General features: G+C 45.3%; 1 protein-coding gene and 1 long non-coding RNA gene across 2 annotated transcripts in view; one reads left to right on the forward strand and one right to left on the reverse strand.

The window, feature by feature from the left end:
- The first annotated feature begins 410 nt into the window (after window positions 1–410).
- The window catches only part of APOB (apolipoprotein B), a 38,647-nt gene continuing 12,866 nt past the window's right edge, over window positions 411–26,191 (forward strand). The window contains exons 1-24 of the mRNA XM_045447603.1: window positions 411–602; window positions 854–892; window positions 2,058–2,173; window positions 3,376–3,521; window positions 5,552–5,705; window positions 6,541–6,696; window positions 8,212–8,336; window positions 8,987–9,072; window positions 10,235–10,454; window positions 11,226–11,453; window positions 11,669–11,786; window positions 11,894–12,040; window positions 12,741–12,952; window positions 13,220–13,457; window positions 14,032–14,208; window positions 15,827–16,018; window positions 16,940–17,107; window positions 17,794–18,005; window positions 20,530–20,712; window positions 21,537–21,658; window positions 23,302–23,512; window positions 24,065–24,240; window positions 24,343–24,530; window positions 25,012–25,157. Coding sequence (XP_045303559.1) covers window positions 539–602; window positions 854–892; window positions 2,058–2,173; window positions 3,376–3,521; window positions 5,552–5,705; window positions 6,541–6,696; window positions 8,212–8,336; window positions 8,987–9,072; window positions 10,235–10,454; window positions 11,226–11,453; window positions 11,669–11,786; window positions 11,894–12,040; window positions 12,741–12,952; window positions 13,220–13,457; window positions 14,032–14,208; window positions 15,827–16,018; window positions 16,940–17,107; window positions 17,794–18,005; window positions 20,530–20,712; window positions 21,537–21,658; window positions 23,302–23,512; window positions 24,065–24,240; window positions 24,343–24,530; window positions 25,012–25,157 — 3,824 coding nt within the window. The 5' untranslated portion in view covers window positions 411–538. The remainder of the gene's footprint in view (window positions 603–853; window positions 893–2,057; window positions 2,174–3,375; window positions 3,522–5,551; window positions 5,706–6,540; window positions 6,697–8,211; window positions 8,337–8,986; window positions 9,073–10,234; window positions 10,455–11,225; window positions 11,454–11,668; window positions 11,787–11,893; window positions 12,041–12,740; window positions 12,953–13,219; window positions 13,458–14,031; window positions 14,209–15,826; window positions 16,019–16,939; window positions 17,108–17,793; window positions 18,006–20,529; window positions 20,713–21,536; window positions 21,659–23,301; window positions 23,513–24,064; window positions 24,241–24,342; window positions 24,531–25,011; window positions 25,158–26,191) is intronic.
- On the reverse strand, window positions 2,322–5,606 carry LOC123581485. Its single transcript, XR_006703756.1, has 2 exons — window positions 5,493–5,606; window positions 2,322–2,512 (listed from the first exon to the last, which is right to left on the reverse strand). It is a non-coding gene; the product is annotated as an uncharacterized LOC123581485 (long non-coding RNA).

The raw sequence follows: 26,191 nt of genomic DNA on the forward strand, positions 1-26,191 counted from the left end.
CCAAAATGAAAAAGAAAGGAAAACGTCCCAACCAAGAGTCTGTTACGGACTGTCTCTGGAAATAGCTACAAAATCAGAGCAGGGGGCAGGGAGCAGGGGTGGGCTCTGTCCACGTGCCCGGTCATCTCCTGAAGTCCCCGCTGGGCCGGGGCAGACCTCTCAGGCGCCAAGCACCCCCGCCCCAGGGCCCCACTCTAAGCAGGCCGGAATAGAGGCCTGCCGTGGCCCTGGCTGGGTCTGGGCTCAGGCCCCCAGCCGGCCCCTCCTGGAGCTCAGAGGCCAGGCGAGCCCGGTGTGCAAAAGCAAACAGGCCCGGCTGCCCTTTGGACCTTTTGCAATTCTCCCGGCGCGCTCTCGAAGCCAGGGCGCTGCGGCCTGGGCGGGCGGCCCGGTATAAATGGGCCGCGGGCGCTGGCCGCGCATTCCTAGCTCGGGTGCGGGGCGGCTGCCTGCGGGTGCCCGTCCCTGAGGAGCCAGCCAGCCAGTCAGCCCGCCGGCCCACGCGAGGCGCAGCGAGGGAGCCGCCCGCCCCGTCGGAATGGGCCCCCCGAGGCCCGCGCTGCTGCTGCTGCTGCTGCTGGCGGCCGCCGGCGCCTGGGCGCGTGAGTGGGGCGGGCCGGCGTGCGGGCGCGCGGGTCTGCGGCGCCGGGGACCCGGAAAAGGGCCGGCGGGGCCTCATCCTCGCGCAGCACGGTGGGGGGGCGGGGAGAGCACGGGCTGGGGAGCGGGTTCTCCAGAAGCCGCTTCTCCTCTAAAAGCTGGAAGACCCCTGCGGTGCCCCTCCCGGTGAGACGCTGGGGCCCATCATCGGAAGACGGGAGAGACCACCAATGTCTTTCTCCTTTTCTTACAGAAGACGAGGTGCTGGAAAACGTCAGCCCCGGCTGCCCAAGTAAGGCGCTTCCCCACTGGGCAGGGAAGGGCACCCCCACCCCCCAGCCCACCCTGCTGCACGCCAGCTCACTAAAATGCTGGGATGTTGGGATGGGTGTGCACTGCTCTGAGCCCCAGGAAGCCAGTTCCTGGGGCCTCTGCCCACTTCCAAAGGAGCTCAATTCTCTTCTTGCTGTTCTATTCTGTCCCAAAAGCATGGCCTAGGGCACGGTGGGGAAGGAACTGCCACGCTGTGGGCCCGTGGACACTTTAAAGAGACATCACCATCTGTTTATCGGTGGCTAATCATTAATTCGAAACATATGAGGGTGAGGAAATGCTGACTTTAACCTTTGTGCAGAAGCCAGCCCCCCAGTCCTTCATATTTACCTGACCTCTCGGGGTCAAAGGAGCTGGCCTTGCAGTGGTACTCAGTGGTTTCCTGAGAGCGGGAGGCTGGCGTCCGATGGGGCAGCACTGCCATCTTGTGTTCATCTTGCGTCACTGCATCTGTGCTCATGCCCCAAATGTCCTTTTTCTTAAATTGTTAGGCAAATTCCTCTCCAGCACAATGGAAACCTCCAGATATTCCTCCTTGAGGTTTTCTTAAGACAGATACTCCTAAAACTTAATGAACTCTGCCTCATGGATTTGTGAGAACCAAAAAAAGAGCCACAGAATTGTGGTATTTTCAAGCTGAAAAGGTATTAGAGGTATTTGCTGGTCTCTCTTGTAGACTTTCTGAGCCCCATTGTTTAACACTCCCCTCCTTGCACCTCAGAGGATACATCCAAAATACCATCAAATGTAAACATTATCCTCAATGAAACACAGTGGGGAAGTTAAATCTGTAAAGGGAAAGTAAATATAATGCAGTCAATTAAAAATAATTTGAGTCTAGGGGTACCTGGGTGGCTCAGTTGGTTGAGTCTATGACTCTTGATTCAGCTCAGGCCATGATCTCATGGTTCCTGAGTTCCTGCTTGGGATTCTCTCTCCCTCTGCCCCTGCCCCCCCCCTTCTGTCTCTCTCTCGCTCTCAAAATAAATAAATAAACTTGAAAATAATAATTTTAGTTTAATTACCATTTTTTATGATCTGGGCCACTGCCCCTCTCTTCCCAGAGTTGACTATCCTTGGGGGAGTTATCTGCTATGTAGTTGACCTATTTCTCCCCATTTTAGAAGGAGCAACTCGATTCAAGCACCTCCGGAAGTATGTGTACAACTATGAGGCTGAGAGTTCCAGTGGTGTTCCTGGGGCTGCTGACGCAAGAAGTACCACCAGGATCAACTGTAAGGTATGGAGGGAGAGGAGGAGCAGCCAGAGGCACGGAATCCACGGCTGGGCAAACCCAGCTTATGCTAGGACTGCTGTGACCTCAAAGTGCAGGGACTGGCCCTCAGTTTGAAAGTCAGCCACTTTGCTGAGTTGTCTGCCACAGAAAATTTTGCCAACCAGATTTATTTTTCCACTCGTTTGCAAGATGCCATTGGAATACATATCTAGAATATCAGCATTGCAGGACGGTGGGTTTAACATGATGAGAGAAGCCCAGTGGGTGAGCCAAGGGAGATGGGCATCTCAGGAAAGCATTCTGGAGTGTAGTTTTGATACTCTAAGCCAAACAGTGTCTTTGCTAAAAGGAAAAAGAAAAAAAGAAAAGATTAAACATGCAGTTTGTTCTTGAATAAAATTTTACCTGTGGTTCAGATGACTGTATTCATGCCCATGTTGATGTGGAATGGACCTAAGGGCCACTATTGGGATTTGTGTTGGGGAAGAAAAGTCAGGCTGAGACATTGACGTCTTCTTTCTAGGGCCCCGTAGTCTGTGCTGTCGACTAAGGTAGCCATTAGCCACACGTGGCTATTTAAATTGAGTAAAACTTAAAATTCAGTTTCTTAGTTACCCTAGCCACATTTCAAGTGCCCATGGCTAGCAGCTTTTATGTCAGACAGCACAAATATAGAACATTTCCATCATTGCAGAAAATTGTTTAACAGTGCTAGATGACAACTAGGGATCTCCATAAACGCCAGCTCTACGAGAAGCTCTGAAGAGGCCCTAATAGATAAATACAAACAATGGGGTCTGAGGCGGGAGGGTGGGGGTGGTGATATTAAGGAAACATTTGGTGTTGAAACCAATGATAGCCTGCTTCCTGCTTTCTGTTGGTCTTCCTCTTGCTCCCAGGCTTCATTCCCTCTAACCAGTCATGCCTCTTTAGAACCAATACAAAAATACGTCCTTCTTTACATGCACAGGGGCAGACTTAAAAAACTTGGTACCTCAGAATGCAAAAAAGACCCAAAATCGGACTAAGTCTGTTGATTCATGGGGGACCCAGAAGGCATGTTAAAGACCCACGTGGTGTGGGGAGCAGGTATCACAGTCCCCAGTGTATTTCCCGTAGTGTCCTGATTAAAGAGTAAGGCCTGGGCTGTGGAGGGGCTCACATTCTTGGTGGAGAGTCTTCAGGTGCTGCTATCCTCTTCCCAGGTTGAACTGGAGGTGCCCCAACTGTGTAGCTTCATCCTCAAGACGAGCCAGTGCGCGCTGAAGGAGGGGTATGGCTTCAACGCTAGGGGGAAGCCGTTGCTGCACAAGACCAGCAACTCTGAGGAGTTTGCTGCTGCCATGTCCAAGTAAGGCACGGGCTTGTGTAAACTTCTGACTCTGGGAGTCGCTGCATGTATCGTGCATACACGTGTGTGTGTTGCATGTGTGTGTGTGTCCAGCGAGGGATGACTCTATGTGTTTATAGGAGGCATGTGTGTGAGAATAAGTATTTTATGTATTCACCCCGGATCAGGGAATTGCTAAGTTGTCACAAAAATCAGAAAGAGGAAGCATTATTTACCCTCCCCTAGTGAAGTTCCCCTAATTATCATTTAACTGTGTTTCTCAAATAATCTCATGCTTTAAAACTCCTTGAGATGATAAGGCTGAGATGGTTGATTTAAGTAAGCGAATTTTTGTTTAAAGAATTAAACGAGACAGGAACCTAGTGCTCTTCGTTGGGGAAGAGGGGGTCCAGCAGGATTTGTTGGTGTGGCTACTCATGGTGGTGCAGGGTCTGTTCAGCACGGAGACCAAGCTCAGCCTCCAGTCTAGAGCGTTCTGCTGGTGCACGCTGACCAGGCCATTCCTGGTGTTTACAGCTGGCGTGTCTTCTGACTGATCAATGTCTATGTGACACCAGTTGTTAAATATTTTGAACATCACCCCTGCCTCCAGTCCAAATCACAGCTGATGGTGTCCTAAGTGTGTGCAAATAAATACAAGCAGTGATAGAGTTTCGTTGATCTGGTAGCACCAGGAGCTCTCTGCCCATCTTCGATTTGTTACACATTAGACATGAAAGCCAGTCCTTCCTCTGCAGAGTAAGCCTTGAGGCTTCTGACTCCCACCAATAGTTTTTCTAAGACCTAAATGTGTATGAGGGAGAGGGATGCAGTGACAGGAGGGACTAGGAGTTACTTTTTGGTCCTTATCTTTCTCCGAACAAAAGGGACTCCTGCTCTTGATCACCACAAGGCTTTCCAAGCCCACACGGCTATGTCTGAAACTGTCAGTGAGGATGTCGAGCTGTAGGAGATGTGCCTGGCCCCCTTCTCTTCCTGCTGACTTAACTAGAAAAGGTGCAGCCCTGAATCCCCAAAAGGGAGTCCCCAGAGGGAAGTCCCTAAGATCATAGTTGACATGGGCTTCAGACACGATCTGAGACCACATACGAGTGACTATCCAACAAACGTATGAGTAGAAGCTCAAATTCGCTAGTAGTCAGGAAGTGTAATTAAGGTAACAACAAGGTATTTATCACCTTATGCCCATAAGACTACAGAAGTTTAAAACAACTACAGCACTTGTTGCTGGCAGGCCTCCGAGGAAAAGTGTACATATGCATTGGTGGTAGAAATGAGAGCCGATAGTCAATAGCTATTATAATTAAAAATACTTATTGCCTTTGACACAGCAATTTCAAAACTCTGGGATTCTAGCCCGTGAAAAGAAAAGCAGTAGTATATGCATAAGGATGTTTATTTCAGTGTTGTTCGTGTGGGGGAAAAAAGATCCAGAAATAAAGTGAATGCCACTAAGTAGGAGAATGTCTGAATAAATTATATATAACCATAAAATGGGAATGCTCTATAGCTTTTTAAAAAAAAAATCTGTTAGAGCTTTACCAAACGAGTCAAAGGATTTCTATGGAGTATAATTGAGAAAAGCAAGAAAGAAAAATGTGGAAAACACAATGTCGTTTGTATAAAACAAGCAATGAAAAAAATCTTTATGTGCAAATGCTTCCACCCCCACACCTCTGTATGGGATTGCCTGCGTGTGGAGATAGGAATGAAATACCCAGCGGGTTGTTCCGTGAAGAGCACGTCAGCAGAGACTGATGTGGGTGGCAAACAGATAACGGGATGCGTGAGTCAAGCGAAAACAGGTAAAGAAGTAAAAGAATGCCAAAAATATACACATATCTCTATACTTTTTTGAAAAATGCGTGTATATGTGTAGGTACATTTGTAAAGAAAAGATGCAAAATGAAAAAAACGGTAAGTAAAAAAAAAAAAAAAAAAAAAAGGAGGCTGCAAAGTGATCCAGCTTACGTCCAACAGGCTCACAGTGGAGAAAAGACACTTCTGTGACCACACTCTCTCTGGAACAGGTACGAACTCAGGCTGGCCATTCCTGAAGGGAAGCAAGTTTTACTTTACCCAGAGAAGGAGGAGCCTAAACATATCCTGAACATCAAAAGGGGCATCATTTCTGCCCTCCTGGTTCCTCCAGAGACAGAAGAGGATGAGCAAGTGTTGTTTCTGGTGAGAGCTCAGAGAGTGGATAATAGTGGCCCTTTGAACTCCTCTTCACATATTTGAGCCGGGTCCCACTGTGTACATAGAGTGGGTTATTCATGTGGCTCCATGGCTTGCTACACAGTACCCAAGGCTCCCCCTCTCTCCTGGGCTCACTGGTGGATCCTCGTGAACAGGCTGAGCAAGTTGGCTTCATTTGAAAGCAGTATTTGAGGAGTCCTGGCCTCCCTACTCTTTTGTTTGATTTTTTTCTATCCCCACCAGGTGTCACAAAGTAAAGCCTGTGTGTGTTTTCAACACAGAAAATAATTGAATCTGTTGCCAGCCTCTCTTAAGAATTTCAAGTTTCAATCTGAGAGACAATTCAATTTACTTGAGTCCTGGGAACATTTCTGAGCCCTTACTGAGTTCTAAGTTCTATGCTATACCACACTTGGAGAATACTTCTGCATCCTGCAGAAGCCTTTCCTCAGGGAGTTCTCGTGGTCTGGGGAGAAAACCAAGATACATTAAATACAAGGCAGATTGGAATACATGCCGTAAATGAGCAATAGAGAAAATGCTCTGAGAGCACAGAATAAAAAGTCAGAGTTAGCTGGGTCCTGGGAGGCCAGGCTGGAGTGCATCAGAACCAGAACCACTCTTAACTGGCTTTCTTACTCTGCCTCTGGCCATCCAGGCAGCAGCAATGCCCACACTCTGCCTAAGAGGAAGAAAGTCCCCTCCCTGTCCATATGGCTCCTGCCTTTTCTCCAAGGCTCCTTTCCCACCCCCTCTGAAGCACCTAAGGCTGCTTTCGCACATCCATCTGATAAACCTGTTGTCTCTTCTGCTCCCATAGGATACTGTGTATGGAAACTGTTCCAGTGACTTAACTGTTAAAACAAAGAAGGCAAATGTGGCAACAGGAATCTCCATCGAAAGAAACCTGGAGAAGTGTGATCGCTTCAAGCCCATTAGCACAGGAGTTAGCCCACTTGCTCTCATCAAAGGCATGGTAAGTTTCACACCCACATCGCTCCTGCACTGAGCACAGTCCTCTTGGTTATTAAAATTCTGGAATGTTAGAGCAGGTATGAATCTCAGAGAAGATCCAACCCAGCCTCATCTTCATATAGATTTCAGCAGGAAACTGAGGACCAAACCAGGAAAGGACTGATAGAGGCCACATGGCCTGTTATTAATTAAGTCAAGACGAGAATCAGGTTCCTGACTGTCAGCCCAGAGCTCTGTCTTTCTTGCCGTTATTCTGTCACTGGCACCACACCTTCTGCCATCGATGGAGAATAATGACTGTCCATCCATGAGAAGGTTCTAGGGCTTAATGTAGGGCAGCAAAGCCACTTGCCACTCTTTCCTGTAAGAGAACTGGATGTCCCCCCACCTCTAGGCATCTGACCTCTGAGGAAGCCCCAAGACCTGTGTTCTGCTCTCCTCTCCCTCACTCCCATGGAGTGACATTACCAAGACCATTCTAGTGTCATTTCCTTTCATCCCATATACAACCCTGATCAATACCTGGCCCCTCTGCTTCTTGTCTAGGCCACCCCCTTAGTATTAACCTTCCCTGCTGTCACCTCAACAGGGCTCATGCAGCACCACATTACCAGAGCTTGCCCAATGCCTTGTAATATCTTGCGGGACGTGAATCACAGCCTATCTCAGTAAATTGGAAGGTCTTGAGCAATCACTGCCATGCTTGGCAGTGTTCCTGGTCATTGTCCTTGGGGCCAAAAATAGGGCATCTGATGACGACAAGGGCCATAATCAAAAGAGGCCAAGGCACTGGCTTATCTTGAGCACCTGCTGTATGCTCAGACTTACTCTAGGCAGCACTGAGGGTCAGAGACAGCAGCAGATGAACCATGGATTTTCCCCTCAGGGTACTTACAGTCTAATACAGGAACAAGATTCCTACACACGCCAATAAAGGACAATAAATGGCGTACTTAATAAAGTTATACACTGAGCAGTACAGACAAGCAATCCTAACTCCAACCAGGAAGGAGAAGCAACTATTCAAACAGCTCACTGGGCAGAGCTGTTGGTAGATCCACTTAGAAGAAATGGTGGGCAAGCATCAATCAGTCTAGACCCAAAGATTCGTGGAGGATGTGGAGCATGAACCTGAAAGATACAAAGGATGTAAAAGTGCAAGAGAGCCTTAAGGACAGGCTTCTAGGCAAAGAAAACTTAAGAAGCAGTAGTTTGTCGAGTGTTAATTGGCAGTGGGTGAGTATGCATACAATACCAGGTTATATACCCTTTGTACAGGATGAGAGGTCCATTGGGGTGGAATAAGAAGAGTAGAGCTTGACTCAGCTTGGCATATGCCAAGTTGCTGCATCCTTTTGTCTCAATATCAAGTACCAAGTTCCCTTCTTTCACTGAGTTTATCTAGTGGTGCAGAACTCCCATCTCCCATCTTCCTCGAAGGTAAATGTCCCTTGCAGAAGAATCAGGTTCAAGCCTCAGGAACTGATCAAAATGCTTTTCCGGATCCCATTCACAGATCGGCCCCTTGTCAACTCTGATTAGCAGCAACCAGTCCTGCCAGTACACTCTGGACCCCAAGAAGAAGCATGTGTCAGAAGCCATCTGTAAGGAGCAACACGTGTTCCTGCCTTTTTCCTACAAGTAGGTTACCTTCTGCACCCTGATTCATCACTTATGGAGTCGGTGTGAGATGAGTGCTTGTTGGGTGCCCTGTTGTAGGTGAGGCTGTGCCTGGAGGAGGCTATGAGGAGCTACAGAGCACAGCCCATCCCTGTCACCATTTTCAAGCAAACAGACAATTCAGCAGGAAAATCTTAGGCAGGCAAAATAATTTGATATCAACAAAACGTATCTGAGAACCAGACTTTTAAGAGTTAGAACAGTTTTATGGAGGATTTGAGATGGGGACCAGAGACTTGGATATACCAATCCATTTTGAAACCTGATCCATCAACTTGTATTTACTGAGTAATTGCTTTATTCTTGGCATTGTGCTGAGGGTAATCCACAGGAATTTCAAGGCACAAATTAGTCCCTATACTCTGGGCACTCCAGACTGGTGACAGGTGTAAGGTACAGATGTCCTTCTGAAAGAAAGACAGCTAGCATGTCCAGGTGGAGGTAGGTGGTGTTCATTGGCAGGTGAGGGGATCAAAGAGGCTGTATTTAATGGTTTGAAAAATAGGCAGGATTTGGGTAGAAATAAGACGGGGGAAACACTCAACATGAAAAGAATAGTGCGCTCTGAGGAGCTGACCATCCATGACATGATGTACTTCCTTTGTTACCAGGAATAAGTATGGGATGATGGCACAGGTTACACAGACATTGAAACTTGAAGAAACACCTAAGATCAACAGCCGCTTCTTTGATGAAGGTAAGATTTTAGGTGCACACAGTTGCCAGGGCTGGGAAGTCTGCCCAAGAAACACCATGTATCATGGCTTAGCTTCTTGCTGGGTCCTAGGAAATGTCTGCTGACTAATGAGTCCAGTGGGCTTTGGTGTTCTGGCTCTGGGCCGCTCTAGTGAGCAAGCATATTCCTTTCAGAATGTCAAGTGGTGATGGGACAAAAGAAAAGGAGAAGTGTCCCAAAGCTACCCAGATTTTCAGAAATAGGAAATTGGCCTCCTAAGTCTACCTTTGGTAGATCTGACAACTTTATACACCCAGTAATTAGGCCTGGAACCTGGATGAGGTAGGGAAGTGGGAGAGGGCGTTTGGGGTCAGGAATCCATCTTTAGAGTAGGAAGGAACCTTAGCGATCTCTAGTCCAACTCTAGCCCTGCATTTGTCTTGTATTTAAATCTGTCTTATGCATTCCCTCATTGTTCTCAATGAGGGAATGCATAACCTATGGTAGTAGCTATGTGGACTTTCATACCCACTCTACAGAGGGGAAAATGGCACACGGAGAGGTCTGTGATGTACTCAAGGTCTCTGAATATTAGAAGTGATGCAAAATGAGCCCCCAGGTCTAGTCTAAGTCAGGACTCTTTCCATGGTACCACATTTCCCTTGTTATTCCCCCACATTTCCCACATTAACACATATGCTGGCATGGGTCAGAGCAGGGTGATGGAGGAGACACAGAGGGTCATAAGCTGATCCCTCTGGAAAAGATGGCAGGTGAGCACCAGTGGGTCTAGCCTCAGCCGTAGCACCTCCTCTGTTTCCTTCCAGTAAAGAGGTAATCTGATATCAAATTCAGACAAGCTGAGATTCAATTACGGCTCTGGCTCTTACACTCAGAGAGGTCTTAGGCAAGGTGAGTTGCTCATCTATGGATCTTAGTTTCCTTATCTTTAAATTGAAGAATAATAGCAACGCATATGGATAGTATGATGAGCAAATGCATTAAAGTAAAAGACATTGAAGTCAGATACCTAGCATAGAGACAGATACATAATAGGCATCGAGTACAGTATAGTTTTCTTTTCTTCTTTTCTGATACCTCCCTACTTTCTAGTTTCTAGTAGACCAAGAGGTGGTTGAAATGTAGATAAGCAGGAATCCCTTTGACGCTTTCCTCCTCCCAGGTACCGAGGAGGTGGGTCTGGCCTTTGAGATCACCAAATCCACATCACCCCCAAAGCAGGCCGAGGCCATTGTGAAGACTCTCCAGGAACTGCAAACATTACACGTCTCTGACCAGAATGCCCAGAGAGCTAACCTCTTCAATAAACTGGTTACTGAGCTGAGAGGCCTCAACAATGAGGCAATCACATCCCTCTTGCCAAAGCTGATCCAGGTGTCCAGGTATTTCTTTAATGGTTGCAACCATATCTTTCGTATGACCTATGGTATCTGGCTGAACTTGCAAACGTTGGCTAAGCAGAAAACCTCAGGGGCCATTAAAATATCAATCCAGCTAATCAACTAGTCAATCAGTTAATGTTTGCTGGATAGAGAAATATCAGCTAACATGCTTAGACTTCCATGGGCCACACACACACACACACACTGCATTCAAGGCAGATATGCATTTGTGTGTTAATATAGGAGGGAAATACTTCGCACATTTTGATGGATATCTACTAATCTAATCCCTCATTCTATGGTGAGCACCTTGGAAAGTTTGAGAGAAAAAGACATCTGTGCCCTCTGGAAGCCTAGGCTAGTGGAGAGAGAATTCAGGCAAACAAAGTAATACCGTGATTTCTCTATACTTCAAGGCACTGGCTCTAAGTGCTGGGAATGTCAGAGGAGGGACTGAGGACCAAAATGAGGCCATGCCAGTGTCTGCCTGGCATGTTCTATGTTTTGAACGAAGGACGGGGATAACTGTCCTCTTTTGGTGATAAATCTGGGGTCCTTCTTCAGACTTTCCTCCATGGTGCTTCCCCAGGGGATAGTGCTTATAGGGAAGGCTTCCTGGTTCCCGGGATACAAGTTGGATTTCGGAAGATGGTCAGATTTGGAGAGTGAATACAGGAGATCAGGGCACTCCTGACAGAGGAGCATCATGAGCCAAGGATAATGGAGCTGCCTAAAGGTGATCTACGTAATCCTCTGCTCTTTCTTTCTCAGCCCCGTCACCTTACAAGCTTTGATTCAGTGTGGACAGCCCCAGTGTTACACTCACATCCTCCAGTGGCTGAGAAGTGAGAAGGCCAACCCCCTTCTGACAGATGTTGTGACCTACCTGGTGGCCCTGATGCCAGAGCCCTCGGCCGAGAGGCTGCAGGAGATCTTCAGCACAGCAAAGGAGCAGCAGAGCCGGACCACTTTATATGCTCTGGGTCACGTGGTCAACAAGTGAGTTTCACACTGGCCCTCCTCGCAGGAGTTGAGGAAGACCCTACATCTCTGTACTAAGGTCATACCCTACCCTCCACTTCCAGACTCTTATGCGTACACTGTTTTTCCACTGGCCGTTTTGAGAGTAAAGCCCCGAAATAAGAAATCTGCACACACAAGTTTGTTAAGGTAAACCTAGCTATGCTTGCTGAGTCCTAACTCTTATTCCGTAGCTATCATGAGACAAACCCTGTGGTGACCCAGGCCCTGCTGGACATTGCTGATTACCTGTTGGAACAGATTCGCGATGACTGCACTGGGAATGAAGATCACACCTACTTGATTCTGAGGGTACTTTTGGTCTTTTGTATAATATACATCATTTCAGAAGCATTTTCCTGGATACCCCCTACTTCTCTTTCTGCACCCTGATTCCTCCTCATTTCTTTTCAATGCAGGTCATTGGAAATACTGGCAGAACCATGGAGACAGTATCCCCAAGACTCACGTCTTCGATCCTGAAATGTATCCAAAGTTCAGAGCCATCACTGCTGATTCAGAAGGCTGCCATCCAGGCCCTGCGGAAAATGGAACTTAAAGATGAGGTTAAGTTCACAGAGGATGTCTAAACGTAAAAAGTTTATTCAGATTAACAAGGACTTGGAATGAGATTCTAAATCTCATCATTCAGCTTACTTTATTTTACTGCTTTCTAATTGCCAATTTCAGCAAGCCTATTGACCTGACTGTGGACAAGAGAGAAATATTGGACCATGCTGCTACTCTAGCACTCAGAATATGAGACTTTAGCTCCATGCTTCCCCCCTACCAGATCAACCGTCACTCATCTTAGGAAAACATGCCTGATTTCCCCAGTCTTCCCAAACTAGGATTGTCGACCTGGCCCTACTTTGGGTGGAAATGACTCCAGAGTTTTGGAAAATGCCTTATTTATTTACCCCACACTCTCACTACCCCTTCCCCCCTTTATTCCCACACTGAAATAATTTGTGTTAAAACAACTTTACTTTCACCTAGTAGCATCCCTTCATCAAGTCACAACTTGAGTATGTTAATATAGTTGAATGCAACATGCATTTGACACGAGTCTTCTGAGACCCTTCCTTGGAGCTTGTTGTTCTGAGGGATACTGGTGAGAAGATTCAGTACCAGCATTTGAAAAGTTATTAGAAAGAAATTCGACTTGCATGTAATAAACCGCTAGCAGACCCCACCAGTGTTTGCCAGGCATGTTCTGTGTTCTGACCAAAGGACAGTGGTAATAGTCTCCTTTTTTGGCTACAGGTCCGGGAAGTCCTTCTTCAGGTTTTCCTCAGTGATGCCTCTCCAGGGGATAAGCGACTGGCTGCCTATCTCATGCTGATGAGGAGCCCTTCCCAGTCAGATATTAATCAAATTGTCCAGTTTCTCCCATGGGAACAGAATGAACAAGTGAAGAACTTTGTGGCTTCCCACATCACCAACATCTTAAACTCAGAAGAACTGTATATCAAAGAGTAAGTAAGAGTAATGTTCCCCCATCTGAAACAAAGTGCTAGAATTCTAAACCTCATTCCGAAAGGCCACTGCCTACCCTTATGGAGTGTTCTTTCTCCTGGGCAACATTCATGCAAAAGTGCATCAGACCTGAGCCAAGCTCTTGAGCAAATGAAACCCAAATCTTTTAGTAGCAATTGGCAAGCCCTATTTCCTTGGGGTGGGACAGACAATGGATTAGTAATATGACATGTAAGCTAAAAATAACACTCCTTCTTTCCATCTAGCTTGAAAAGCTTAGTGGAAGATGCTTTGAAAGGATCTCAACTCCCAACCATCATGGACTTCACAAAATTTTCCCGGAACTACCACCTCTCCAAATCTGTTTCCCTTCCATCACTTGACCCGGTCTCAGCCAAAATTGAAGGAAATCTTATATTTGATCCAAATAATTACCTTCCTAAAGAAAGCATGCTGAAAACAACCCTCACTGTCTTTGGATTTTCTCCAGCGGACCTCTTTGAGGTATGTGTGATACTAAGAAGAGGCTTACGTCCTCTCTCCTGTTGTATACAACACCACAAATAGGAAGTTGAGGGAGCCGTGAGGCAGCCTGGGGAGGAATTATATTCAGGCAGTTCATTCATACCAACTGTTTGAGGGCTTCTTCATTCCCACCTCCCTTGTCCCCCTGCCTTCCAGCTAGAGGTCACCTGAGGCATGACTCTGTAGTATTAACGGAAATGCAGATGTCTCAGAGAAGTCCTTAGAACCAAAACCCAAGAAAACGCATGGGCTGTGTAATCAGACTGATCTGGCTCAAACCCCAAATTCATTCTCACTCCGAATCTTTTGTTTAATTATTTATCCTCTCTGAACTTTAGCTGCCTCTTCTGGAAAAGGGCAAATAATAAGTTCTGCCTTTCAAGATTCTAGTAAGAATTAAATACCACAACTCCTATGGAGTGCTAAGTTCAGCTCCTACCCTGTAGTATTCATTAAATACTTGTTTAATTAAATGGACATAAAGAGAGGAATTAGAGGCTGACATACAACAAAGAAACCTGATGGCATTTTCTTGCCTGATTTTCTTTCTCAGATTGGTTTGGAAGGAAAAGGCTTTGAGCCAACATTGGAAGCTCTTTTTGGAAAGCAAGGATTTTTCCCAGACAGTGTCAACAAGGCTTTGTACTGGGTTGATGGCCAAGTTCCTGATCATGTCTCCAAGGTCTTGGTGGACCATTTTGGCTATACCAAAGATGATAAACGTGAGCAGGTATGTTTTTGTTAAGTACTCCCTCAAGGAAGGCTTTCGGTCTCAATGTGAAAACATTTTATCCAAGCCTAGAAGTCATCAAGGAACTGTCTAGCTGAGGTGACAGTTACGACTGTTATTAACCAGTCCTATGGGGATAAGGACTATGTCCTCTGTAATTATAAGCCTCCTGGATATTCAGTGTGCCCAGCGGCCAGACTCATTAGAGGCGCTCTCACATGATGATTAAGAGTGTAAACTCGGGGGCATGGGTTTGAATTCTCACCACACTGTCTTCAAACTGCATACCTAGAAAAGCTGTTTGATATTATGTCTGTTTCTACATCCCCAGAGTGTGCTAATAATCCATGCCTCCCAGGGTGATTTAAAAACTAAATGAAGTTGGGGTGCCTGGGTGGCGCAGTCGGTTAAGTGTCCGACTTCAGCCAGGTCACGATCTCGCGGTCTGCAAGTTCGAGCCCCGCGTCGGGCTCTGGGCTGATGGCTCAGAGCCTGGAGCCTGTTTCCGATTCTGTGTCTCCCTCTCTCTCTGCCCCTCCCCCGTTCATGCTCTGTCTCTCTCTGTCCCAAAAATAAATAAACGTTGAAAAAAAAAAAAAATTTTTTAAACTAAATGAAGTAAAGTATGTAAAATGCTAAGCAGAGTGCCTGACTGGTACTGATTGATCAATAAGCAGATACTATTACAATTTTTGAATTCATATTTTCATAATTAACTGCTTTTTTTGGCTCTTACTCATATCAGTGTACTAGCTAGTGGGAGCAAACCACTTTGAAGCCAGCATAAGACCCCACTTAAGGAGTAGAAAGCAGATTGAATAACCTGGAGTTTCTTATTCTTTAATTTTTTGCCTTACCCAAAGTGTGGTTCAGGCAATTGCATCACATCAGAACGTGTTAGAAATGCAGGTTCTGAGGCCTCACCAGGATCTACTGAATCTGAACCTACATCTTAAGGACATTCCCTAGGTGACATGTATGCACATTTCAGTTTGAAAGACAGGGCAATAATTTACTCCTAGATGTTCACAGATGGCCCCACCTCCACCTTGTAATTTAACTACCTCCACCTGAGGCTGAGGCTCTTTGCTGTGTTCTGGGTCTATCAACACTCTCTTCTTTCTCAATGACTAAGCATCAATCTATAGAATTCTTCTTAACTCTAAGAAGAACTTGTCTAGGATGGTGTGTTTTTAAAGCATTTGGCCAATTTATACAGCAGCTGCATTTTCTCAAGAAACCCCTAGTATTCATCCCTTATCAGAGGAGAAAGGGGTAAGCTGGGAAGGGGTGAGGGATAGACAATCTTCTACTCCTGGTTAGCCCTATGAATCCTGACATCTTCCTATGCCTGCATTATTCAAATTAAGAACAGTGTGGAAGCATTGCTATCCGTGGTAAGACCTCAGGGTCATTGTTGTTGTTTTTCATCTCAGTTTGGAGGAGCTATCTATTTTTCAGTAAAAGGTGGGAGTCTGATTTCAGTGGCTTCCCTAGATCCCCACCTTGAATACTTGTGTTTAGCCCATCATGGCAGCAGCAGATGGGCCCCACATCAGGACTCTAAATGTCTGACAATGCTGACATCTCATTAGACATTTTGTTGTTAAAATCCCAGGACATGGTCAATGGAATTATGCTCAATATTGAGAAGCTGATCAAAGATTTGAAATCCAGAGAATTCCCAGAAGCTAGAGCCTACCTCCGCATCCTGGGAGAGGAGCTTGGCTTTGTCAGGCTCCATGACCTCCAGCTCCTGGGAAAGCTGCTGCTGAATGGTGTTCGCACTCTGCAGGGGATCCCCCAGGTGGTAAGTCGGCCAGGCCCCGTGATAGGGCAATGAGATTAGCCAGTGCTCCTTTTAGATCTCCCAGACTCCTTACAATCCTGTCCCACAAACCAGAGAAAGTGCTGGTACTTCCTTCAAAGAAGCAATTCAATTGCCTTGAATTTCAGAGAGGAAGATTCTTAGACTGCAAATAATTGGTAACATTTAGAAACTAGGCCATTTGTAACGTTAGGTATATCTTTTAGAGCATTCATTTGTTCATCTGGAAAAAAATATTAAGTGTTACCTCCCTATATCTATGTTACAGGTTCCTTTTAATATTCAAATTATAATGATGAAGGAATGTATTTGACAAACTGTAGTCCACTATCTAAATATGAGCTATAGTTTCCACTATTATTAATTTATTAATAAGGTAGAAAATATCCAAATATATTCCCTGGTATTTGATAAATAACAATGTTGGCTTTAAGAAAACAGACCACAAGTTATTTTCTAGAAATGTCATTTTAAAAAAAAACTAATACATACTATTATGTCTATCATGTCAATAGCTCATTGGTTTCAAAAAGAAATGGTTTTATCATAATATATTACACTTACATAAAACCTCATTTATGTTGAGACTCCAAATAACTGGAATTAAGCCATGCCATTCAAGGCTACTTAAAGCACATAAAGCTCTGAGGCACAGCAATATTCTCAAGGGTCTCCAAACCACTAGTTCAAAATGACATGGTATCTTTCCAGGGAAATTTCTTATATCCCAGCCTGTCAAAACTAATAATCATTAATTTTATCAAATACTCAGATAATCAAAATATGCTAGTCTGTCCCTTCTGGATAACAAACAATTATTGTGTGATATGTGGGAAGTCACATTTCACAAACCCCAGTTTGATGAGGCTTACTTGTAGTTACTGTACCCCGTTGGACCCACAGATTGGAGAGGCCATCAAGAAAGGTTTAAGGAGCGACTTGTTTCTTCACTACATCTTCATGGACAACGCCTTTGAACTCCCCACCGGACTTGGGTTACAATTGCAAATCTCCTCCTCTGGAGTCATCACTCCCGGAATCAGGGGTGGAATGAAGCTGGAAGTAGCCAATGTAAGATCCTGTTCATTGTTTTGATTCCTTAGATCATTCTTTTCCTCAGGGGTGGGTTTCTTGTACAATTTTAAAATGTGTCTAGTTGAAGATGAAGTACATCATCATTGTAATCGCCCTACTCATTTTTATGAACTTTAGGATTCCACTAGGAGGCGCCACCTTGCTAGCTCCTGGCAGTAAGGAGACTGCTATTCTCTCAATAAATGAGGATTCCTGTCATCTTTTCATCCTGTTATGCTTAAAGTTAACTGGGGCACTTCCTAGTGCTGGGTATCAGTGTCTGGCTCTAGGGAACTGAGAACGTGGCTTTTCTTCCTCCAAAGAAATCACAGTAGGGGTGCCTGGATGGCTCCATTGGTTAAGCCTCTGACTCTTGATTTCAGCTCAGGTCATGATTTCACAGTTCATGGGCTCGAGCCCCGCATCAGGCTTCGTACTGACAGAAGGGGACCTGCTTGGTATTCTCTCTCCCTGTCTCTCTGTCTGCCCCTCTGGCATGTATGCATGGGCTCTCTAAGCAAACAAACAAACAAACATTAAAAAAAAAAAAGAAATCACAATAATGTTTCCTAAGGTGTGAGCTATCCAGAGATATTAGCACATGGGTGGGGAAGGGCGCTTGATCTGATGCCAGGGGCCTGAGGTGTTTAATGAACCTGAACAGGTCGTTTTCTGACTTAAAGATGCAGGCAGAGCTGATGGCAAAGCCCTCTGTGTCCGTGGAGTTTGTGACAAATATGGGCATCATCATCCCAGACTTTTCAAGGACGGGGATCCAAATGAACACCAACTTCTTCCACGAGACAGGCCTGGGTGTGCAAGTTGCCATGAAAGCCGGGCAGCTGAAGTTCACGGTTCCGTCTCCTACGAGGCCAATCAGGCTGTTCAGTGGCAGGTAATTCTCTTTCCAGCTCTGATTAGCCAGTGTAAGAGAGAAGGTTGCGGCTGGATCTGTAGGGCTTGGCTGCCCAACATAATTCAAGGCCCTGTGGCCGTGGGGTGTGGGGGGGAGAGAATGTAGTGAATTACCTACTTTTAACCTAGCCTAGACTCATTACATAATTACAGTTTCCTCAACTGTCCACATTTTACCAAACTGAGATTTAGGACTTGCTAATTAATCACTTCTTATTAGTGATTTTTGTTATTGTTTATTTGTTTGTTTTGAGAAGAAGAAACACAAACTCTAGAAAAATCATCCTTGGGAAATGAACATTTTTTCACAGGAAAAATACCAGAGGACATACTGATCTGTGGTAACTAGCTCAGCGGATAAAGCAGGAAAGTCTTAATCTCATGACTATGGGAGGCAGCGTATTTGGAGAGCTCCATTTTTGATGATATCCTCAAACATTGATTTGCCTTAGTTTCTATATCTTGGACACATTAATTTGTCAATTCAAAAATAGTAAAAATGGTATTTAAGTGCCAACTCTATACGAAGCATGTTAAATGAGATACACAAGGTCCCTGACCTTCTAGCACTTAAAGTTCACAGATAGGACATGCAGGGAAGCAAACCCTAAGAATAAACGGAGGCCTGAGAGGAAGCACAGAAGGACATGAAGTTCTGTATGAGATAGCCTGGGCCACTCAGGGAAAGCTTTCTGAAGAAATCGACATGAAGACCATGTCAGAGATATGCAGAAAAAAGAGAAAGGAATAGGTGTTACCAGGCCAAGAGAAGAGAACAGCCCGAAGGAACAAGAATGTGGTTCAGGAGCTGCAAGAAACGCAAAACTCAGTGTGGTGAAGTGCACAGGGGACAGGGAGGGAGGTGACAGAGGCTGGCAAGGGTCAGCCTTCTCAGCCATCTGAAGGGTGCTGGACTCTTGTGAAGGCAAAGGAGTTTAAAATGGGAGCATAAATCAAGCAAGTTTGGTGTTTTAGGAGACCTCCTCTGACTCCAGAGTGGGACAGGGATGGAAAGGAAGCATGACTGGAGTCAGAGAGACTGGCTGGAATCTGTCACACCCACGTGTGGGTGAGAACAGGTTGCAGACTGCACAAGAGTGCCAGGGAGGGTGCGGAGAGGAGTGAGCCTACTCCAGAAAGTCTCAGGAGGTGGAAACGAGCACTTGGTGATTGACCAGATGTGGGGTTGAGGAAAAAGAAAGAGGAAAAGGCAGTGGGGGTGTCTTTCAATGAAATAGGGAAAGCAGCTGGTTTGGAGGAAGCTGACAAATTCAGTTTGGGATATGCTACATTTGAAGTCCTGTGAGACAACCAGTTAGAATCTCCAGTGGCAGTGGGACCAATGGGTCTGAGCTTGGTAAGCAGGCTGGAGCTACAGATACTGATTTAGCACCTGCAGATAGAGGTTGTTGAGGTCAAACAGTGATTGGTGTAGGGTAAGACGTGAGGGACTAGCACAGAAATGTGGGAAATGTTAACGTGTGAAGTGAGAGGGGAACAGCAAAGTGTGAGAAGGAGTGGCCAGAGACAGAAGCACCAAGGCCGTAAAGGGTCATAGAAGCCCAGAAGTGGCCACCAGGGTGGATCGCCCCATTGGCAGCCAAAGCTGGCACTCAGGGCTCCGGTCCCCCAGAAAAGCTAGATTTTAGGGCACCCCTAAAAGGAGGACACAATACTGAGGAAAGAACATGATATGTCAAAGAAAGCATCCTTGGAGAAATCGGGACATTGTTGAACTTTGTCACACTTCCTAACGTGTTCAAATACATACTTGAGAGAAGGGTGGCTAAAGTCTTAATCTGGCCAGAAGTGAGAAGCTCTACTAAATACTTCTGGGAGATCAAGGAAAATAATGCCTAAAAGTGTCTATTGGAGTTGGAAGCAAGACGGTGATTGGCGATGCTGATGGAAGCAATCCCAGACGCACGGTAACAGTTCAGTGAGAAGCGTTTTGAAAGGATGGAGACCACAAAGGCAGACAGGTTTCTTGACTGGGAGGTAGACAAGAAGGGGCTAGCAGGGAAAGAAAGGGGTGTGAGTGAGTGTGTGTGCCCAGGCGTGCATTCACGCAATGGGAGAGGTAACCTGGACAGGTTTCATGTGGGAAAGAAATGGAAAGAAGCCAGTATAGTAAGAGTTCCTTCTAGCCTTCTTTTCATGGGAAAAGACCTGAGTTTAGGTCCCAGTGATCATTATTTAACATCTCTGAGTCTCTGTTTCCTCTGTAAAAGAAGGCGCCTCCTGATGTCTACTGTTGTAGGGATCACAGCTAACAAAAGTAAACGACTTGTACAATGTCTGTAATGGAAAAGTCACTGTGTTTGTTAGCCTTGCTGATGTTCATACTGTTAGTTGTTTCTGTAAATCAAATAATTTGGGGTGGGTATGGACAGAGAGGAGAGAGAAAGCAGGTTAAGGGGGCAAATATTAGCACTGAGAGAATCCGTGATGTTCACTTCAACTCATGACTTGAAGGTAACTAGGGTTTGTGCTTTCTTCACCAGTAACACGTTGCATTTGGTCTCTACCACCAAAACACAAGAGGTTCCACCTCTCACTGAGAACAGGCAGTCCTGGTCGACTTGCAAGCCTCTCTTTACTGGCCTGGACTACTGCACCTCGGGCTCTTACTCCAACGCCAGTTCCCCAGAAGCCACCTCCTACTGTCTGCTGCCCGGGGGCACCAGGTCAGAGATGATTGATGTCCCACCCAGCTTCTGCTCACCTCCTACGTTGTGGCCACCTGGCAGGAAAGGGGAAACCTGCTGTGTGTTCTAAGAGGCTGTGCCACCAGCTTTAGGGGTTTGCACCACCTTTTGATTAGTTACGATAGTGGTCCTCTGTCCCAACGCACCTGAAGTGTACTTGTATTCCTACTAAATTTTGAGTGTAGGATGGAGTTTCTCCATAGGTGAGGAAGGGTGGGGCAGGAAGGTAAGCAGTCACAACCCCTAAGGAGGTCTCAGCTCAAAAATTAACAAAGTGATTCCATCACACTCCTTCAAGGGAGCTGTAGCATTACCAGTGAGAGATACTCCTTTAAAAGCCTCTCTTTGTAGATGGTGTCCCCTTTTTCTCCCTTATGCATTAGATAATGGGATCACAGCACAGATTCCAATTTTCTCCTAATTCAATGTCCATATTTCTGAGCCTCGAGACACGTTAGCACAACTTTTCCTGGAGCCCACTGGTGTGTTCAAAGCCCTGGCCATGCTTAAGGGCTCCTTGCCTTCAACTCTCGGCACTTCTACTTGTCCTCAGCTTTGCTAACACAACCGGCCAGCTCCGGCTCTGTTTGTCCAAACACCCTGGGGGTCTTCCCTAACCTTGGCTTTTGGAGGGACTGAAAGGGATCAGAAGGGTCATCATTAGTTAGGGACAAGAGCCAATGTTAAAATAAGGAAAAATTTTTTTTTTGTTTGTTGAAATAGAGGCTAAATTGTTTGGGGGTCTTTAATCTCATTGCTGAAAGCTCTAACATTATGCACCATACACACTGTAACACCTTTAGGTTTGCTCTGGAACTGAAGCCCACTGGAGAAGTAGAACAGTATTCTGCCAGTGCAACCTACGAACTGCAGAGAGAGGGCGGAATCTTGGTGGACACCCTGAAGTTTGTAACTCAGACCGAAGGCGAGTATCTAGAAAGGGCTCCCACATCTCTGCCTCAGCCTCAGGTCCAGGACTCACAAGGACAACTTATTTAATTTTAATGTGGTTAACAAATATTTACTGATGCCTGAAAAGTGTCAGGCCTGTCTACAAGCTGAGGCTGGAACAATAAACAGCGGTGCTAAAGTCTCTGTCCTCATGCAGTTTACGGCAAGAAGCCAAACAAATAAATATTCAGAATGCCATATGGGTGCTAGAGAAAAAAATAGAGCATAAGAGGGTGTAGGGAATGTCTGGGAGTGGCAGGGAGAAAGAAGGATGGGGGAAGACGGTGCCATTTGAAATGAGAAGGGAAAGTAGCACTGGTGAAAGAGAATAAAAAAGAGACTTGAAGGAAGTAAGGGGATAAGCCATATGGAAAGAATGTTACAGGCTGGGGGTTAGCCAGTGCAAAGGCCCTTTGAAGAAAAGGAAGGAAGCTGGTATGACTGAAGCAGAGAGATCAGGGAGGAAAATGGTAGAAGATGAGGTCACAGAGAAAGGGAGAGGTAGGGCAGGGATGGTCTTGTAGGCCATGGTAAGGACATTGGCTTTTACTCTGAGTGAAATACAAAGCCACTAGAGAGTTTGCATGAATTGATTTATGTTTATATTGAGGAAAGACTTTAGGGGGACAGGGACAGAGAAACTAGTATTTAGGTTCTGGCAATAATCCAAGCCAGAGATGTTGGATTAGAGCCGTGGCAGAGGAGATCTAAGAAGTAGTCGGATTCTGGGCATATTGTGAAGATCAGGCTTCTCAGGATTTGCTGATGTGGTATTGACTGTAAGAGAAAAAATTGAGTTGGGATGACTCTTAAGTTTTTTGGCCTAAGCAACTGAAGAATGGGGTTGCCATTTACTGAGATAGAAAAGGCTGGTGGAGGAGCAGGTCTTAGGGGATGGGGCGAACTTAAATGTTCACTTTAGAAGACTTTGTAATGTAGAAATGGTATGTCACAAAATCAAGTGAGAAAAACAAAACCCACAGGAAGGGGGTGCATGCTGAAAAACATGTCATGTAACAATGTTACAGAAATGTAAAAAGAACACACCTGGGAGTTAAAGAAAACCTAGGAATCTCGTGACAAAGGAAGAAGTCTGGGAGAGGGGAAGGCAGGGCAGGGGTGGCAAGGAGCCAGGAAGACACAGGTGGAGGGTCACACAGAGATGTCATGTCTGCTGACTCAGAAGGACTCGAGCCTTTGTTGTTCTCTGACCACACCAAGTGTCTCCCATGTCAGGGCCTTTGCATTCCAGGTCCCACCAGAACATGGCATAGCTCAGCCCTTCTCTTCAGTCTGGTCTCTGCCCACATATCACCTTATTGCCACATATCACCATCTGCCATAAATAATGTGCTTCCTGACTGTCTGGACACCCCCCACCAGAATGTAAGCTCCATGAGGGCAAGGTCTCCCCAGTGCCAAGGGCAGTGCCAAGCACGTGACAGGCAATCAATAAATATTCGCAGACTGAACAAATGCACGAACACCCGTAAAATCCTGAACGGTGTCCTCATTGAAGCACACTGAATGCTTAGCGTTTCTCTGCCTTTTCCTCCCCTTCCTTCCTAAACATAGCTTTGAATGCACATGTCTTGATTCTCTTGTACACCCTTTCAGGTGTGAAGCAGTCCGAGGCTACTATGATGTTCAGATATAACCGGCAGAGTATGACTTTGTCTAGTGAAATCCAAATTCCAGATTTTGATGTTGACCTTGGGACAGTCCTCAGAGTTCGTGATGAATCTGCTATGGAAAAAAAGTCTTACAAGCTCACTTTGGACATCCAGAACAAGAAAATCACTGAGGTCACTCTTACCAGCCACATAAGGTCTGAAGGCTCAGGGTGACCTGATTTGAAGTCTTGGTTCTTTCCTTTCTTCCTTTTGAGCTTTAAAACTGACCAAACCTGGGGTGTCCCCAGTCTGTGCTCCAAGGGGCAGATAGAGCCCTCAGCATTCTGACCCTCTGTACAATGTCCAGTTGGATCTTCCTACCATTCATTGGGCATTTACTATTCATCAGACACTGTGCTAAAGGAATTATCTCAGTTCTCATAATAAACTGCAACATAGGTCTGAGTTTCCCTGTTTAATAGATAAGAAAATGGTGCGCAGGGGAGTTAAATAATGTGGCCAAAGCCACAGAGCTAGTAAATGGTACATCAGGATTCAACCAGGTTTCGAAAATCTTGTCTTTCCCCCATACCTTCCTGGAAAGTCCTGAATTTGTGCTGAAGTCGGCCTCAGAAGTTAATGAGTTCATTTTGGGGGGCATTCATGTATCTCCTTTTTATCGCCACAAATGGTTCTTCTGTTTGATCCCGTGTGTCTCTTTGGCATGGGTAGTCATTGACATCAAATGATTTTTTTTTTCCCAATAGCTACGACAGAAATGAAGAAGGCAAAATCAAAGGTGTTATTTCCATACCCCGTCTGCAAGCAGAAGCCAGAAGTGAAATCCTCACCCAGTGGTCTCCCACAAAACTACTCTTCCAAATGGACTCGTCTGCTACAGCTTATGGCTCAACAATTTCCAAGAAGCTGGCATGGCGTTATGGTATGTCCTTCCTCTCGCCATGGGTACTTCCAGAGAGCACCTGGACATGGGTTAGGGGCTGACCTAGTACCACTGACAACTGTTTCATACGTGCATTTTCAGATGAAGAGAAGATTGAATTTGAATGGAACACAGGCACCAACGTGGATACCCAAAAAGCAGCTTCTAACTTCCCCCTGGACCTCTCTGATTATCCTAAAAGCTTGCATATGTATGCCAATAGTCTCTTGGATCACAGAGTTCCTCAAACAGACATGACTTTCCGGCACATGGGTTCCAAATTAATAGTTGTGAGTACAAATCAGTCAGTCAATAAATACATGGTTATAAGGACTAATTACATACTCAACCCTGAGTTAGGTGAAAGAGGGTATCCAGAGATGGATAAGGTATGCTTCCTACCCCAGAGAATTCCTGAGGAGCGAAGAAACACTCACGGGTGTTTAGTTACCCAGTTACACCAGGCTGTGTGTGATAAATCCCTAATGAATACTACTAGGCAGAAGAGTTTACTATGCGTATAATATCAAAGGAAGCTTTAGGACCCTGGCTAGGAGTTTGACTATGTTATATATTCTTTTTATAAAATACAGGAAGAGATCAATGACTAACAGCCAAAATTCACAATTTTCTGTGATTTGCTTTTCACCTTCAGTGCATCATCCTGCTTAATGATTGATGTGTCAAATATGGATTATCACCTAATGTTAATTGTACTTGGAGGCCCATGCACCCATACCCATTGCTCTAAAAACTTCTATTGTTTCATAGGCAACAAATACATGGCTACAGAAGGCATCTGGGAGTCTTCCTTATGCTCAGAACTTGCAAGATCACCTCAGTGGCCTAAAAGAATTGTACCTCCAGAAAATGGGATTGCCAAACTTCCACATCCCAGAAAACCTCTTCTTGAAAAGGTAAAAAAAAAAAAAAATTTTCTTGAACCATGAAAAGTAAATGAAAGATTTCACTTAGCGTAACTTAGACTGTTTATAAATTTACATTTTTAAGGGAAATAATTTAAGCATCTTAAGGAGATTAATAATTGTAGCATAAGCACTGTGGCATTTTTGCATTATTGAACATGGGATCTGATGTGAACACCAATCCAGTCGGAAAGAACCTAAGGAAGTAACTGGGGGGTTCTGGTATATTCACCCAAAGAGGTTTTACTCGCTGCAACCTGGATTTGAAAGCCATCTAATTTTCCTCCGTTGTAAGTGAACTCCCTTTGTTCCAGATCAAGATATGCTCATAATTGGTTGTGGGGATTTGAGAGTGGCTAGAGAAATTGCTGACTTCAGGATGGCTGTGGAGCTCTTAAGGGTCAGAACAGCCCTGGAGCATTGCAGGAAGGCAGTGTCCCGAGGGGATATTCATTTTCGCAATATAGCCCCATCCTTGTGGGGAAGTCAGTTCCAAACTGCTTTGTCCACTTCTCTATTTCCAAAAATACATGGGATGCTTTGCTTTATTTCATGACAGAAAAAAAAAAAAAAAAAAAAGAGCAGGAGCTAAAAACACTGTAGTCTTTTCTAGATTGACTATTCTCTGTATGATCTTCAGGGTTAAGAAAACAAGTGATCTGGGGGTGCCTGGGTGGCTCACTTAGTTAAGCATCCAACTCTTGGTTTTAGCTCAGGTCATTATCTTATGGTTCATGAGTTTGAGCCCCATATCAGGTTCCATGCTGTCAGTGCAGAACCTGCTTGGGATTCTCTCTCTCTCCCTCTCTCTCTGGCCCTCCTGCTTGTTCTCTCTCTCTCTCTCTCTCTCTCTCTGTCTCTCTCAAAATAAATAAAAACACTTTAAAAATGAAACAAAAGGTAAGAAGTGATCTGTGTCACGTGGGCCTTTCCATAGTCTATGGCTGAGCAGCAAAATTAAATAGGCCAAGTAAGTGTAAAACAGCTGAAGTCTACCAAAGTCTACTAAAGATAAGAGGAAAAAT

This window comes from Leopardus geoffroyi, chromosome A3, assembly GCF_018350155.1.
Source record: "Leopardus geoffroyi isolate Oge1 chromosome A3, O.geoffroyi_Oge1_pat1.0, whole genome shotgun sequence".
Lineage (NCBI taxonomy): Eukaryota > Metazoa > Chordata > Mammalia > Carnivora > Felidae > Leopardus > Leopardus geoffroyi.